This window comes from Entelurus aequoreus, linkage group LG01 (assembly GCF_033978785.1).
Source record: "Entelurus aequoreus isolate RoL-2023_Sb linkage group LG01, RoL_Eaeq_v1.1, whole genome shotgun sequence".
Lineage (NCBI taxonomy): Eukaryota > Metazoa > Chordata > Actinopteri > Syngnathiformes > Syngnathidae > Entelurus > Entelurus aequoreus.
In genome coordinates, this window is record NC_084731.1 from 439,867 (window position 1) to 456,144 (window position 16,278).

Sequence of the window (16,278 nt, forward strand, 5' to 3'; positions counted from 1 at the left end):
TGTGACAGGTGCGCGAGTGCAAAACGTGAGACAGGTGAAACTAGTGAGTAGTCATGGTGACAAGACAAGGGAGTGAAAGCAGGAACTAAAAAGTGTCCAAAAACCAAGCAGAACATAACTAAACAAAAACATGATCAACAGACATGACAACCACACTTTATTTATTCTGCAAATTGCCTGAACTATTTCATATTTTCCTCCAACAAGTAGTCAAGACCATTTTGCCGCACTCATGTTTAGTCTCAGCCCTACAGTGGGGTCTTGGGGATCAAGTCAGAGGTGGGACTAGAGGTAACTCCTGTTATTGATTCAATGTTGGGCACATACTAATAGGACTGCATGCCAACCAGGGGTAAACAATACCTTATTTATGGTTGAAGAACACTTTTGGTGGCCCAATATGATGAAGGATATGTTACTGCCAGCCAATGAGACTGCTTCTCACTGGATTGCCACCTTCTGAGGGGAAGACTGTGGTGCTCACTGTCTTAGACAGGTTCTCCAAAATGACCCGCTTAACAATGTGTTTTACATTTTTGGGTTTCCACAGGATGTGGTGTCCAATCGGGGACCGCAATTTATATCACAGTTATGAAAAGAGTTTTGTGGCTTGCTGGGGTCTATGGTCAGCCTCTCTTCAGGCTTCCACCCCCAGAGAGAGTGAACCAACTACTGGAGACCAAACTGCGGTGCCTGTCTTCTAAAAGTCCCACATAATGATCTAAACAGTTCTTGAGGGTGGAGATGGCCTATAAAACGCTCCCATCTTCATCTATCGTTTGTCACCCCATCACATTGTGTTGGAACATCAACCCCCGCTTCTCCCTTCTTCTCTCCCAGAGTCCACTCCCCCGTCCGCCCTAGCTTTGGTACAACGCTGCCAGTTAGTAGTAACCTCAAACGCCAGTCTGTTTATAAGGCTGCCGCCAACCCCCATATGTCGTTGGTCAGAAAGTCTGGTTGTCCACCCAGAATCTTCCATTTCAGGTGAAATCTAAGAAACTTGCTCCCAGGTTTGTAGGTCCGTTCCCCGTATACCAAATCAATTCTGTGTCAGTCTGTCTTAAATTGCCTTAAACACACCCATCATACCATGTCAGTCAGATTAAGCCTGCAAAAACCAGCCCCTTGTTCCCTCCCGCCCGTCCACCTTTTGGATGATGGCCCAGTTACACTGTCAACTGGCTGCTGGTGTTATGGCTGGAGGAGGGAGTTGTGACAGCACAGGACCACAAGGGGGTCATATTGCTCTATGTATTTATTATATGTATATATAAACAGTATAATAAATAATTAACAATATCATTTAATTAACTGGAGAATAGTTTGTGAAAAATCCAAGACTGTGTATGGTGCTAGACTATGTGTAGGAATTAATTGCTGAGTGTTTACCAGAAGTGTTGACTCGAGAGGAGGAACAAGGCATGAAGGCAGTCCGTGGGGCAGGCAGATGATCCACGGCGAGAGAGAGGCGTCAGAGTCCGTGTCCATGCGAGGGGTTGAGGATCGAGGGTGGCAGTCCAAAGTCCAAAAGAGAAGTCAAGGCGCATAGCTCGATCACGCGGCTACGAAGGCAGATTGCTGGGGAGGACGACAAGGAAGAACAATGAAACACGGAGGGGAAAACGCAGAGAGAGAGAGAGAGAGAGAGAGAGAGCATAAAGCTGGGTTATCGGCTTAAGGTACAGAAGACTATATTCCGGCGAGGGATGGCAGGTTGTGCAGGCTTATGAAGGCATGTCTGCTCATCAGCTCCAGGTGTGCAGATTGCTGATCGCCCACAGCCTTGCCGGCATGTGGGCGTGATGCGGCCAACGCAAGCAGGGGCGTGTCTTGGCGAGCTGCCCGCGAAGGTGCTGGAAGTCCCAGTTGCCGGGGAAAAGCCAGTTCGAGCCTGCGCCGTGACAGCTGGCCACCAGGTGCCGCGGTTCTGGATTCCAGTACTTGGTTGACTGGGAAGGGTACGGGCCTGAAGAGCCCTTCCGGTTTATTATGGACCCCACACTCATTCTGAACTTCCTGGTTTTTATGGTAGAAAAACTGGCAGCTAAGTTGCCAGAATTCAAAAAGAACTTGTACTGTTTTTCATGAACAATAAAAAGTTGTAAAAAAAACTCTGGCAACTAAGCTTTTCCCCAAAAAAACACTATTTTACATGCATCCATTTTCTACTGCTTGTCCCTATTTTACAGTAACATTTTTATAAATGTGAAGTTTTTACTGTAAAATGGACAGTCTACTTAAAACAACTGATATAATTAATGATGAACTCCAGAGGCAAATTCATTGATTATTGGCTGTTCCACTCTCATGGCAGCCATAACTGGGATGAAAACCACTTTGACATCTTTCCTCATGAAGATGTCAAACAATCTATGGCAGCCATAACTGGGATGAAAACCACTTTGACATCTTTCCACATGACTTGCCACACTTTCATGCTTGATCTAGGTTGTCTATTTCTATTGTCCACTTTTGAAATGAGGTGGTCAGTTTTCTTTAAGACCAAAGTGATTTCCTGCTTGGCTTCATATCCTGTTTGCAGGAACTCATTTGTGGAGACCGAGGGGAGGGTTCCGGGCTAAGAAGTAGACCACTTAGCTCGGGTTCTGGCTTAGTTGCTGTAGCAGCCTGCGGACGGTGGTTGCCTCTTTAGTGACTGCCGACACTTTTAACTTGTATATTTTCTACCTTGCGCCGATCAAAACCCAACTAGAGGTGTCATCCCGTCAAACAAGATCACCGCAACACATTCCAAACTCTCCCAAACTCCCGCAGACCATGGCTTGAGGTTGCTAGGCAACCTGTTGTGTGGCTCTTGCAGGACCAGGAGCAGTTGAAAGATGTCTCTCCTGTAGCTGTGATCATGAGCAGCAGTCAGGAAGCTTTCAAATCATTCAGATGGTAGCAAGAGTGAAGTTTTGCTGCTGCCGGCGACTCCTGGAGTTGTTGACTCTTTGTGGCTATTTCAATACTGAATGTGTGTTTTTCCACCCACACTCAGTGCAGTTATTCTTAAATAAATAATGACACAGTATCACAAGGTGTGTGTTGTTCAGATCTAGTTAAAAGATGTTTCTTCCTTGCTTTTACACCTGACTTATCAAAGGAAAGATGGAAGGTAATAAAGATAATCCTTAACACTGATTGTGGATCAAAAGAATAAGAGGTATTTTCTAGGTCAGAGGTCAGCAAATGTTTTATCAAAAGAGTACGAGTGTAACGATTCCTTTCAACAACGATTCCATTCAATGGAGAATGTGTGGTTGACGAGGCAATCATCAACCATTCTGTGAGATTAAGTAACATTTTAGCAAACAACAAAACAAAAATCAACCATCGAGACTGTGAACTAGATACTGGACACTACAGGTATTTCTTGTGAGAGAATTAAGTACAAAGAAGAAAGTAATGACAAATACATTCACATGCAACCAACTTTAGGTGGAATTAGCAAGAGGAGAAATTTCAAAATTTAAAAAATGTTCAATAAAATGACTCTAACCAACATTTTGTTGCATTATTAGATATTACATTTTAAAAGATATTTAAATAAAGATAAGCATGCGGTTTATGTATTTTTTCAATGTCAAAATATTAAGAACAAATATTTAGTAGGAAAATATTCTTTATTAAAGTATATTATTACCATTTTGCGGGCCATATAAAATGATGTGGCGGGCCAGATTCGGCCCCCGGGCCTTGAGTTTGACACCTGAGCTTTACACGGACACTCAGAAATGATAGGATTATTTTCAGAAAGCTTTATTGAATTATTTTTTCAAATTCAATCCAAAAGGTAGAGGAATAATCTGTCAGACTACTAAAGTATGTCCACATGGTCTGACAGTGATGACACACAACAACTCTGAGGAAAGTTACAAAAACAACAACAAACATTCTTGACATTTAGCAAGAAGACAAGTCTCAACTGCTCTGTTGATTGCTTCTCTGAATGTTTCAATTGGAATGGTGTTATTATGCTATTATTGTCTATTATTTGGCTGCACTCATTCATCCAAACAAGTCCCAGTGAAGATGCATGCACACCATGGTCATGCTGCTGGTCCTCCATCACCCAGTGAAGATGCATGCACACCATGGTCATGCTGCTGGTCCTCCATCACCACGGCCATGGTGGCCAGGGGCATGGTGGACATGTACACCATGGTCATGCTGCTGGTCCTCCATCACCCAGTGAAGATGCATGCACACCATGGTCATGCTGCTGGTCCTCCATCACCACGGCCATGGTGGCCAGCAGCATGGTGGACATGTACACCATGGTCATGCTGCTGGTCCTCCATCACCCAGTGAAGATGCATGCACACCATGGTCATGCTGCTGGTTGTCCATCACCACAGCCATGGTGGCCAGGGGCATGGTGGACATGCACACCATGGTCATGCTCGCTGGTTGTCCATCACCACGGCCATGGTGGCCAGGGGCATGGAGCAGGAGGCCGTCAGACTCTGCAGGCCGCACAGCAAACATCGCCAGCTGAAAGTGCAAACCTTCTTCAGGTTCTGCGCAGGAGGAAACATTCTGTTAGTCTTCTGTAACCTGCAAGGTCAAACTTCTCACTTCTATACCTTTTCATCATTTCTGTCTCAAATGCACGTGAAACATACCAAACAATTACCATATTTTTTGGACCGTAGGGCGCACCGGATTATAAGGCGCATTAAAGGGGTTATATTATTATGATTATTTTCTTCTTCAACTCACTTTCTGACAGTCGCTTCAGGGGACGCTCTTATTTACGTGCCTCCACTTGGACAGCGTCTTCTCCTTGTTGTAGCGGTGTAGCGTGCAAGGACGGGAGTGGAAGAAGTGTCAAAAGATGGCGCTAACTGTTTTAATGACATTCACACTTTACTTCAATCAATAACGGAGCAGCATCTCCTCATCCGTGGTGCAACAGCAACGCCCGAAATGTGTCCTGTGACCGGAACTCTCTAATAAGTAAAGTTCCTTGGGTGAATAATGTAAAGTCACTACACCGGTATGTTTTAGTGCTTTCATGGTGAGTTTACTGAAAGATATAAGTAAGAACTTTACACTACTTTATATTAGAAATGGCAACATGAATGTCACATAACAAGAAGATAGAGACACGGACTACAAAGGTGGATACGCGCACATTTTCAGGACACATGCAGATCCCAAATACAGATCAGCAGGTACCAGAAGGTAAGAAAAGTTGCTTTTGCATAATATTGTGAAACAAAACACCAGATAATATGCCTGCTAATTGGTGCCATTTTGTGGTCCTTATACACACACCATAGTAATACTGGTATGTTTAATGCCATCAAGTGGTGTGGCTTCATAGCTTACCAAAGTCCTACTAAAACATTTTGACAGGTTTTTGAGCACCGTGTGTAATGTTCTGTATTCTCAATGGAACATTGTGTTGGTGTTGTTTACTGGCGTCATATTGCAGTCTACATGTATCTCTTATGTGTGACTGCCATCATTCCACCATGTACCAAATAAAATTGCTTCGAGGTGGGTAAGCACAACCAGAATGATGCCGTATATTAGGTGCACCGGGTTATAAGGTGCACTGTACATTTTTGAAAAAATGAAAGGATTTTAAGTGCGCCTTAGATTTGAAAAGGGAAACAATGGATTATACAATACTAGAAATAGGAAAACATTGTATTTAGTAACAGCAGACTTTATATGAAGTTTATGATAAGGACGTTAAATGTTACTGAAGTCACCATCAGTCATCAAAATGAGAACGGCTGATACCTACGGTGGCTGACTAAGGTCAAAACAAACATGACAAGACATTATCATAAACTTCTCAGTTCTCTGTGAAGCCTTTTCTACAAAAAATCTATTCCATGATCATTATTATTACCGTATTTTCCGCACCATAAGCCGCACCTAAAAACCACAATTTTTGTCAAAAGCAGACAGTGCGGCTAATAACCCGGTGCGCCTTATATATGGATTAATATTCATATTTATTTTCATAAGGTTTAGGTCTCGCAACTACGGTAAACAGTCGCCATCTTTTTTCCCCGTAAAAGAGGAAGTGCTTCTTCTTCTACGGTTAGCAACCGCCCCCATAGAAGAGGAAGCGCTTCTTCTTCTACTGTAAGCAACCGCCAAGGTGAGCACCCGCCCCCGTAGAAGAAGAAGCTCGCGGATATTTCATTTCATTTGTGTGTTTCCGTAAAGACAACAAAATGTCTCCTACTAAGAGACACGCGTACAAGGTTCCACTGACTTTTGATATTCATGTGAACCGCACTGTGGATACAACGTGAACATGTACGGTGAATATTCGCACCACAGGGAATGAGAAGTCGTCCTACTGTGGTTGTAGCTTGCCATGCTAACGGCCAGAAACTTCCACCCACGGTGATATTCAAAAGGAAGACCTTGCCAAAAGAGAACTTTCCAGCCGGCGTCATCATAAAAGCTAACTCGAAGGGATGGATGGATGAAGAAAAGATGAGCGAGTGGTTGATAGACGTTTACGCGAAGACACCGGGTGACTTTTTTCACGCAGCGCCGTTCCTGTTGATCTACGACTGCATGCGCGTCCACATCACAGATGGTGTCAAAAAACAAGTGAAGCACACCGAAGAAGAAGAAGAATTCGAAGGAATTTGTAGATGAGTAATAACTTCAGAAAGTGAGCTTTAAATGTTTATTTTGTGTGTTGCGTGACACTAACGTATGAGCAACGTTGAGTTATTGATGTTGCTATTGCTCTGCACTATTTTGAGTGTTACTATTTTTGTTATTGCACATTTGCACATTACATTTTGGGAGTGAACAGAGTTGTTAGAACGCTGGTTTGTAATATATTATTAAAGTTTGACTGACCTATCTGACTGTTTTGTTGACATTCCCTTTAGCGTAGCGTAGGTGCGGCTAATAGCACGGGGCGGCTAATAGGTAAACAAAGTTTTGAAATATGCCGTTCATTAAACGTGCGGCTAATAACACGGGGCGCCTTATGGTGCGGAAAATACGGTACTGTTACAATGTTGTTACTGTAACTTTATTGTACATTCCATGGTCATTATTATTACTGTTACAATGTTGTTACTGTAACTTTATTGTACATTCCATGATCATTATTATTATTACTGTTGCAATGTTGTTACTGTAACTTTATTGTACATTCCATGATCATTATTATTATTACTGTTGCAATGTTGTTACTGTAACTTTATTGTACATTCCATGATCATTATTATTACTGTTACAATGTTGTTACTGTAACTTTATTGTACATTCCATGATCATTATTATTATTACTGTTACAATGTTGTTACTGTAACTTTATTGTACATTCCATGATCATTATTATTACTGTTACAATGTTGTTACTGTAACTTTATTGTACATTCCTTGAACGTTGAGTGAGAGCAGAGAATGTTTCCTCTTGTTAATTCCACCTAAAGTGTTGCACTTTATACAAATAAGAGATGAATGTATTGGCAATTACTTACTTGTTTGTATCTAATATTTATTTATTTATGCCCTTACAAAAAATGTCCAGTATGTATCAGCCAGTCTCCATTTTGTTTTTGCTAAAAAGCTACTGAAGTGTTTCAGATAGTTTAGTTGTAAATAAACGAACATTGTATGGTAATAATAATATTGATGGTTAGATCAAATGTGTAATTAAACAGGTCACTAATATATAAGAAGAGCATCTTTCTCTTACCCTCCTGTACTTCTTCCTCCTCTTCTTTCTCTCTTCCTTCCTTCTCAACCTTTCTTCAGGTCTTTCCTCCATTCCTTCATCCTCGATCAAAGGTTGATATTTATCTGGCAGGACAGAAAAATAAACTTCCTTGGAGGTTTTCTCTTTTGTTCCCATGGCTGGCAGAGTTTGTGTCCTCAGCTGAAGACTTTATGAGGACCTCTGAAGACTTTATGAGGACCTCTGTGGGCTTTATGAGGATCTCTGTGGGCTTTATGAGGACCTCTGAAGACTTTATGAGGACCTCTGTGGGCTTCAGCACAAATGCAGGATTAGAAGAAGAATGTCATAAGATATTTCCATACTCGTCTGGGAAAAGACTGGTGTGTGTTTTCAACACAACTTGTCTCCAAGTCAACAACAAAACCTTGTAAAAAAGACGCTCCTACTTGAATGTGCTTGATTGAAGATCATCCAAATGTAGTCCTCTTCCAAGTCTGCATGAGGCTATCAGGGTGGGCGACACCGTCCAACACATGTTGGAAGGCTACAACTGAAGTACTCAGGGTCAATAGAACTCACTAAATAGAACCTTCAATGTTGTCCGTTCCAGCCTGAGGGATCACAAGCTCATGTTGTTGTGGGCGGAGCTTCTGACGCACCTGCAGACCAATAAAAGCCAAGTAAAGTACAGTTGGAACTCAGTCATCCATTACATGATAAGCTTCCATGTAGTCGTCATCACATCTTCTTAAAGATATAGGATGCATTATTGTCTTCTTTTATTTCTTAAGTTTAACTTAAGTTTGCTAACTTTTTCATCTCATTTTACACTTTTTATTCTATTTCCGCACCTTTGAGTTAATTACTTGGTATGGTACTTACACCTGCACCTCCTGGTACCCTAGCACCTCCAAAACCCTCAAATCTAGACTCCAAACATCCCAGAACAAGCTAGTCAGGTTACTTCTAGACCTCCACCCCAGATCACACCTCACTCCTACCCACTTCTCTAAAGTGGGCTGGCTCAAGGTGGAGGACAGAGTTAAACAACTTGCACTGAGCATAGTCTATAAAATCCGCTACACCACCCTGATACCCAAGTACATGTCAAACTACTTCCTTAACGTAAATGACCGCCATAACCACAACACCAGGGGGAGCTCCACTAACCACGTTAAACCCAGATTCCCAACTAACAAAGGTCTTAACTCATTCTCTTTCTATGCCACATCAATGTGGAATGCGATCCCAACAGGTGTAAAAGAAAGGGCATCTCTATCCTCCTTCAAAACCGCAATAAAAGAACACCTCCAGACAACTTCAACCCTAAACTAACACCTTCCCCGGATTGTAAATAATCAAATGTATTTCTAATGTATATACTTGTTCTTATGCTATCTGAACTCACTATGTCCACTACTCGCTGTACATATCCTACCAAGTCACACCTACACTGTTTCAATGTCCATTTCTCTGATGATGCAATTGTTGATGACTGAAGTGCTGATATCAACCTAACCCTCCTCATCCCACCCCCCGGATTGTAAATAATGTCAATAATTCAATGTATATACTCTGATGATGAACTTGTGTGACGACTGTATTATGCTGATAGTATATATTTGTACCATGAATTGATTACGTGGACCCCGACTTAAACAAGTGGAAAAACTTATTGGGGTGTTACCATTTAGTGGTCAATTGTACGGAATATGTACTGTACTGTGCAATCTACTAATAAAAGTTTCAATCAATCAATCAATGTGAAACATGCTGACTGTTATCATGCTATCATTAGCACACATGCTAGGTGTTAGCATTTCTATGTAAACATGCTACTGTTTTAGGCTAGCTGGGTGGCTCATTCTGTACAGTTACACCTAAAACTCTTGGATTCAGACACCATTTCATCTGTCATATTCATCATTTTTACACTAAATGAAATTGATGAACATTTTTGTCATGTCATGTCAATGTTTCCTTGGCCTTTAGTATATATTATTATATAAGGAGTGATGTGTAATGTACCCGAGTCCATTTTTAAAATGCTTGCATTTTCCTTTACTATGTCCAAGTTTTATTTCCACTTGACAGAAAATGAATGGATGAATGTGTGTTTGTCCTCAGGGTAACTAATACTTGGGTCATGACTTCTTTTGTCTTTTCCTGGATTTCAGACTATTTCTGTTTCAGTGTTCATTCCTTTGTTCACTTTCTAGTTTCGGGAGTGCTAATTAATCTCACCTGCCTCTGATTTGTTTGCATTCTATGCAAAGTACTTTGAATTGGCGAATGCGTCCCCTCGGCACGCTACTTTTGCATTTTTTTGCTTTGAGTGAAATTGGATTAAATACGCGTTCTTACCTGCACGCTTCTTCCTTCTGCATCCTTACAGATCGTTACTATACTTCCATTTCAGAACCATAAGTGATATTATCAATAATATCTTTGTAAATAAAACTTATGGGTTGGTGGGCAAACAATTCAATACACCGTAAACTCGGATAAGTTGATTGGTCGTAAATCAATTCTGTGCAGTGATTGACTCAAATGACAACGTTGTGTTCAGGTACAATTCACTTAAAAGCACAAGAGTAAGATTTGTTTTAAAGTTATACAGTATATACTTCAAAAAAGACAAATAGGTGTCAGGCTTGTTACTGACAGTTTGGTTCTGTTTGGGTTTTCCTCTGTGTTTGTGTTTATTTCCTGTCAGCGCTCTTATTTTGGTTCCATTTCCTGCATGTCTCCCTGAGCGCTCGTTTCCCTCACCTGTCCCTGATTGGCAGCCTGGCACACCTGGTTGCAGTTGCCAATCAGGCTACTATTTATGCCTGCCTCGCCCTCCAGTCAAGGCTCAATGATTGTATCCTGTCACCTGTTTTCCTGGTTCCTGTTTTCCTGGTTCCTGTTTTCCCTGCATGTGCACTATTTGCTTTTTTGACATTAAAGTCATGTTTTCCTGTGCTACGCCTGCCATCTCTGCATCTTGGGCTTCAAGACCGACAGCAGTCCCTGACAATAGGAAACAATTCTGAAGCACGTTAGTCAGAACTGAATATTATGAGTCAAACGCACCTAAAATCCTAGTTTTTCAAAGACAACACAATGCAGTACATGTGATCTTTTTTATTGAAAACAACAAAGCAACAAATTAGGAGTGAGAAACAACTGCAGTGAGGACCAGAGTTGGTAAAAAACAAACATTCTCAGAAATGTAATATGAAGAATCATTTCAGTAAAATTAACGGTGTGGCCGTGCCAGCAACATGAGGGTTCCTGGTTCGATCCCCAGCTTCCACCATTCTAGTCATGTCCGTTGTGTCCTTGGACAAGACACGTCACCCTTGCTCCTGATGGGTGATGGTTAGGGCCTTGCATGGCAGCTCCCGCCATCAGTGTGTGTGTGAATGGGTGAATGTGGAAATAGTGTCAAAGTGCTTGGAGTACCTTGAAGGTAGAGAAGCGCCATACAAGTATAACCCATTTACCATAAATGCTAGACATATTAACTCCATTCCAAGAATAATTGCTTCAGTCTAATTGTGCAACAATTTAGAGCAACATTTTGCAACAAGTAAATGTCTCTCACCTGCAAACTCATTCTGTAGCTTTTCAACCTTTTTGAAGCTCTTTGACCTCATTTATGCATTACTTGCTGAATAAGGTCCAATGTTCAAGTGCTGTTCAAGCATTTCCGGTACGGCAGGTGGAGTGCATAGGTAAAGTCAAACAAGAGTCATTGACAAGGCTGCCCTGGAGGATGATGAGGGGTGTAGTTCATCTGTGTTCTCATGGCAGATGATTCCCACTTGAATGTCCATGAATTCTTCCTCATGTGGATTATCTGTAGTGTGAGACAAATAGAAGATATTCAGGTTTACAATCAGCTGTATGGCCTTTTTCAACATATGGATTTATGCTTTATGCACTAGCATGCTAGCAAGCTAATGTGAACATACTTGGTCCAGCTCTTCCCAGGGGATCCCGAGGCGTTCCCAGGCCAGCCGGGAGACATAGTCTTCCCAACTTGTCCTGGGTCTTCTCCGGTCGGATGTGCCCTAAACACCTCCCTAGGGAGGCGTTCGGGTGGCATCCTGACCAGATGCCCGAACCACCTCATCTGGCTCCTCTCCATGTGGAGGAGCAGCAACTTAATTTCCCCTTGGGGATTAATAAAGTACTTCTGATTACTTTGAGCTCCTCCCGGATGACAGAGCTTCTCACCCTATCTCTAAGGGAGAGACCCGCCACCCGGCCAAAGAAACTCATTTGGGCCGCTTGTACCCGTGATCTTGTCCTTTCGGTCATAACCCAAAGCTCATGACCATAGGTGAGGATGGGAACGTAGATCGCCTGTACAAATTTCACCACACCCAGTGTGCGTGTGACAATTGCTGAGACTTTAACTTTAACAGTCCATATGGGGGTTGTGTTTAGCTAGCCAGGTAAGCCTGGGCACAATAGGAGCAGGATGAGAGTGAATGACTAGAAAATTAGACTCTAAGTGGTTACCAGATAATTAAAGGGATAAGGGATTAGACTGATGGGTTACGCTCGCCAGGTGGCCTTTGTCAAGAGATTGGACAACTCTAGGTTTAGTTAATTTAGAAACAGGTGTGGAGAAACGCTTAATGACTGATTCATCAATAAAATGTATCATCAGCACCAGAGTCAATGAGAGCCCTAATGTCCAATCTCTGATCCTTATCCCAGGCAAGTGTACTCCAGAGTTGAACTCTAGACAACATCTGACCTGTAGCTGGCAGTCGAGGAGCAGGGTCGGTCGCTGGAGATCAGGATCGAGAAGAGTGTAGCTTAAGTGCGACAGCAAGCCGGGCGAAGAGGACGGCGTGCGATGAGATGTTGAGCTTGGCTGCAATATAAACACAGCTGCAAACTAAGGCGGCGATTCCTCTCAGCGGGGGAGAGACGGAATGTCTGCGGGTAGAGGAAGATTCGGCTGGACCGTTGGATCGTTGGATTGCCTGTTGGCGCAGTGCCATCTTGACCGTGTTGGTCTCCACGAGGTCCATCATCTGGCTGGTTATTGTGTTAGGACTTGGTCAAGGTGTTGGACCCTAAGGTAAGGTGATGGGGACAGGAGACAAGATGAATCATAAAAGGAGAGTTCCATAGGATAGGGAATACCTCAGAGGTCGGCAAGGGGAAGGGCCCGGGCACACTGAGCAAAGGAAAAGTCCACAATAGACATCTTCCTCACCTCAGGAAGGACGTATAATAAGGGCAAAAAAACGTACCAGGACTTGGAGGTCAAGCAAACGCATGTGACGCGGAAGGAACAGGAAACAATAACCAGCAAGGCACAGCTGTCTGGTCCAAGAACTGATTAGCTGCAGGTGTGCCTCAAGGTCCGCCCCTCGCCGTGGAAGAGTGAGCTGAACAAAAATGCAGGGAAAATGCAGACATAAAAGATAAGGGAAGGCAAAAGAACAATAAAACAAAACCCTCTAGCCACCTTTAAAATGAAAAAAAAAGTAACCCTTTCCACCAGTTTCACTTATCCACACAAAAATCGCAGGAGACGTCTGACATGATGGGACACGTATCAAAGTCTCAAGAACCCATACCTATTTATTTTATTTTATTTTTTATTTTGTGTGTGGCGTCGCGCGGGTCTCGCTTCCTGTTGGGTGGGGTCCGTGCCCGTGTGGCCCGACCTTGCGCTGTGGGGTCTCTGTTGGCGACCTGATGTGGTGGCGGCGCGGCGCCCGTGTCTGGTCTGGATACTGTGTCTCGGTTGTTTGGGCGGTGGTGTGTTTGTGCGGGTTTGGGTTGGGGTGGTGGGGTCTTTTGGCGGGGGGGGGGGTGTTGGTGTCTCTTGTTTGCGTGTTGGCGTTTGGGCTTGCTGGCGGGCTGGCGCTGGCTGGTATCTGTGATCCTGTTGGCGTGTGGTTGCCGGTCGCGGTTTATTTTTTGATCGCTTTGATTTGATTGGGTGGTGCTGGCTGTCTGTGGGTGTTGTGGCTGCTGTTTCTGCTGCCGTTTGTTTGTGGTGTGGGCGCCCGTGGCTGCTGGGTCTGGTGCAGGGGGGTGGCTGATGTTGTGACTGGTGGCAGCGCGCGCGCGTGGTGGTTGTCGGGGCTGACAAACTGTGTATGTGTATGTGTGTGCGTGTATGTATGTATGTATGTATGTATGTATGTATGTATATATATGTGTATGTGTATGCATGTGTATGTGTGTGTATGTGTACATGTGTATGTTTATGTGTATGTATATATATATGTATGTATATTTCTGGGGGTACGTTCTGGGCCTGCCTGTCGGGTGGGGGTCGGCGCCTCAGGCTACTGCATCCGGACTGCGTGTCTGGAGCTCCTGGGTCCCGCCGTCCATCCCTTCCGGGTGGCCGTCTTGGTTGGGGCCTGCTGGGTCTGGTCCCTGCGTCTACTGTGGTGGCTTGGTGCTGCAGGGTATTCCGAGGTGCTGCGAGTCAGCCAGTTGTTGGGGTAGCGACCTTGTGTGTCAGCATGTCTGTGATCTTCTTTTAATTCTTTTTTTATTTATTTATTTATTTATTTATTTATTTTTATAAATAGATTTAATTATTTATTTATTTATTTTTCCCCCCCTTTTTAAAAAAAATATATTTTATTAATATTATTATTATTATTATTATGTATTTATTTATTTTATTTATTTATTCCCCTACCTCGGGGGGGGGGGGGGGGGACTCGGCGGGGCGGTTGCTGGTTGTTCCATCTCCATCGTTGGGGTCCCTGCGGGTGGGGTGGGTGGTTCCTGTGGCCCCGTGCTGGGTGGTCCTGTGGCGGCCGGCTTGGGTGGGGTGGCCGTGGGCTGGCCTCGCCGCGCTCTCCGGGGGTGGGGGGGGGGCTCGTGGGGGCCCTGTTGCCGGTGGGGCGGGGGCGGTCTTCCCGTCCGGTTGCGGGGGGTCTCCGGGCCCCTCGGGCGGGGCGTCCCGCCTTTCTGTCCGTGTGGGGTGTGGTCTCTCGCTGGCTTGGGGTCTGGCTTCCCCCTGTTTTTCTCGTGCCTTGTCCTCTGCCGGGTGCGTCTGTCTGCGGCCTGCTGCTGGCCCTTGTGGGCGGCACGGTGGGCCAGGCTCTGGGGTTCCTGTCGCTGTCCGTCTTGGCTGCGTGGGGGCGGTGGCCCCTGGTTCCCTGGGCACCACACCTACTGTTTGTGAGATGGGTTCTCGGGGAGGCTGGGGCCGTACTCTGGCTCCCGCACACACTGGGAGTCAAATGTATTGTACATGCAAATTCACATATACTCACACACATACATACAGACATACATAGGTACCTACGCTCCCACATACATATACAAATAAATACAGTACATATTTACACACTCAAAGTTCGTACTTCCACACGCACATTCATTATACAAACATACTGTATACACATACTGTACATATACATTCACTGTAAAAACATACATATACACATACTGTACATATACATTCACTGTACAAACACACACATACTACACATACATTCACTGTACAAACACACACATACATATACTGTACATATACATTCACTGTACAAACACACATTTACACATACTGTACATATACATTCACTGTTCAAACACACATACTGTATACACATACTGTACATATACATTCGCTGTACACACATATACACATACTGTACATATACATTCACTGTACAAGCACACATACACATACTGTACATATACAAGTACATATGCACACATACACTCATGCACATAATCACGTTTCATCAAACATATATTAACGTTGTTGCCCTAGGGTAAACTGGGTATAACACATGGCACACTGACAAAGCTTAACCTATTGTTACTATAACAATCTACAAGGTTAAGGTTGCTTCTCTTTCTTCCCCTCCATTTTTCTGCATTCTTTCGTATCTCAAGTTATCATTACGTATATGTATTGTTGCATTTGAACAATTGTATTGTTGATAATAAAGGTAAAGTACTGGTATTGTTTATTATCAATAGCACTATTTCTATTGGTATTCATATTGCTCCATTTTTAGTGTAATAATGCTCATTGTCATTTCTGTATTTTTTTTTATTTTTATTTTTTTAATTTTCGCTAACTGCTTATTTGCTATTACTTTTACCATCATATTTGTACATGTCGTATTTGCTGATGTTGCTCTGTTGTTGTTGTTGTTGTGTTTGCTGTTGTTGTTTTTGTCTCTCTGTCTAATCCCCCTCTTGTCCCCACAATTCCCCCCTCTGTCTTCCTTTTTCTCTCTTTCTATCCCCTCCTGCTCCGGCCCGGCTGCACCAAATGATAATATAAATACATTTAATAAAGTCAAAATACAAGTAAGGCAACAAGAGAAGAATCCTACACTTCTCTTTTGTAAAGTAAATCTGAACAGCCGATATGGGCATCTACATCTGCTATATGATTTGCCCGAGAAGCTGGGCAGGACATTATAAAAAAAAAAAAAAAAAAAAAAAAAAAAAAAAAAAAAAAAAAAAAAAAAAAAAAAAAGAACCCATACCTGACAAGTCTGTCACGATGGGACACACATCAAAGTCTCAAGAACACATACCTGAAAAGTCTGTCATGATGGGACACACATCAAAGTCTCAAGAACCCATACCTG

At 43.2% G+C, this 16,278-nt stretch overlaps 1 protein-coding gene across 2 annotated transcripts; it reads right to left on the minus strand.

Moving 5' to 3' along the window:
- Positions 1–4,041: 4,041 nt before the first annotated feature.
- Positions 4,042–8,287, minus strand: lg01h1orf115 (linkage group 01 C1orf115 homolog). Of its 2 annotated transcripts, none has more exons than XR_009826391.1 (3): positions 7,700–8,287; positions 4,323–4,526; positions 4,042–4,157 (listed from the first exon to the last, which is right to left on the minus strand). XR_009826391.1 is itself a non-coding variant. In XM_062049179.1 (3 exons), exons 2-3 carry the CDS (start codon positions 7,853–7,855, stop codon positions 4,404–4,406), a joined length of 279 nt encoding a protein of 92 aa, XP_061905163.1. In that variant the 5' UTR covers positions 7,856–7,991; positions 8,128–8,284; the 3' UTR covers positions 4,042–4,403. The 2 variants fall into 2 exon arrangements, 1 of the variants encoding a protein (XP_061905163.1); XM_062049179.1 differs by having other exon boundaries at positions 4,042–4,526; positions 7,700–7,991; positions 8,128–8,284.
- Between the last annotated feature and the right edge of the window lie 7,991 nt (positions 8,288–16,278).

Excerpts from the sequence above, each read along its gene's own strand:
- lg01h1orf115 (XM_062049179.1), bottom strand. The coding sequence starts at position 7,855 with ATGGGAACAAAAGAGAAAACCTCCAAGGAAGTTTATTTTTCTGTCCTG. Across the intron at positions 4,527-7,699 it reads GGAGGAAGAAGTACAGGAGG|AACCTGAAGAAGGTTTGCAC; the intron begins GTAAGAGAAAGA and ends CCTCCTGCGCAG.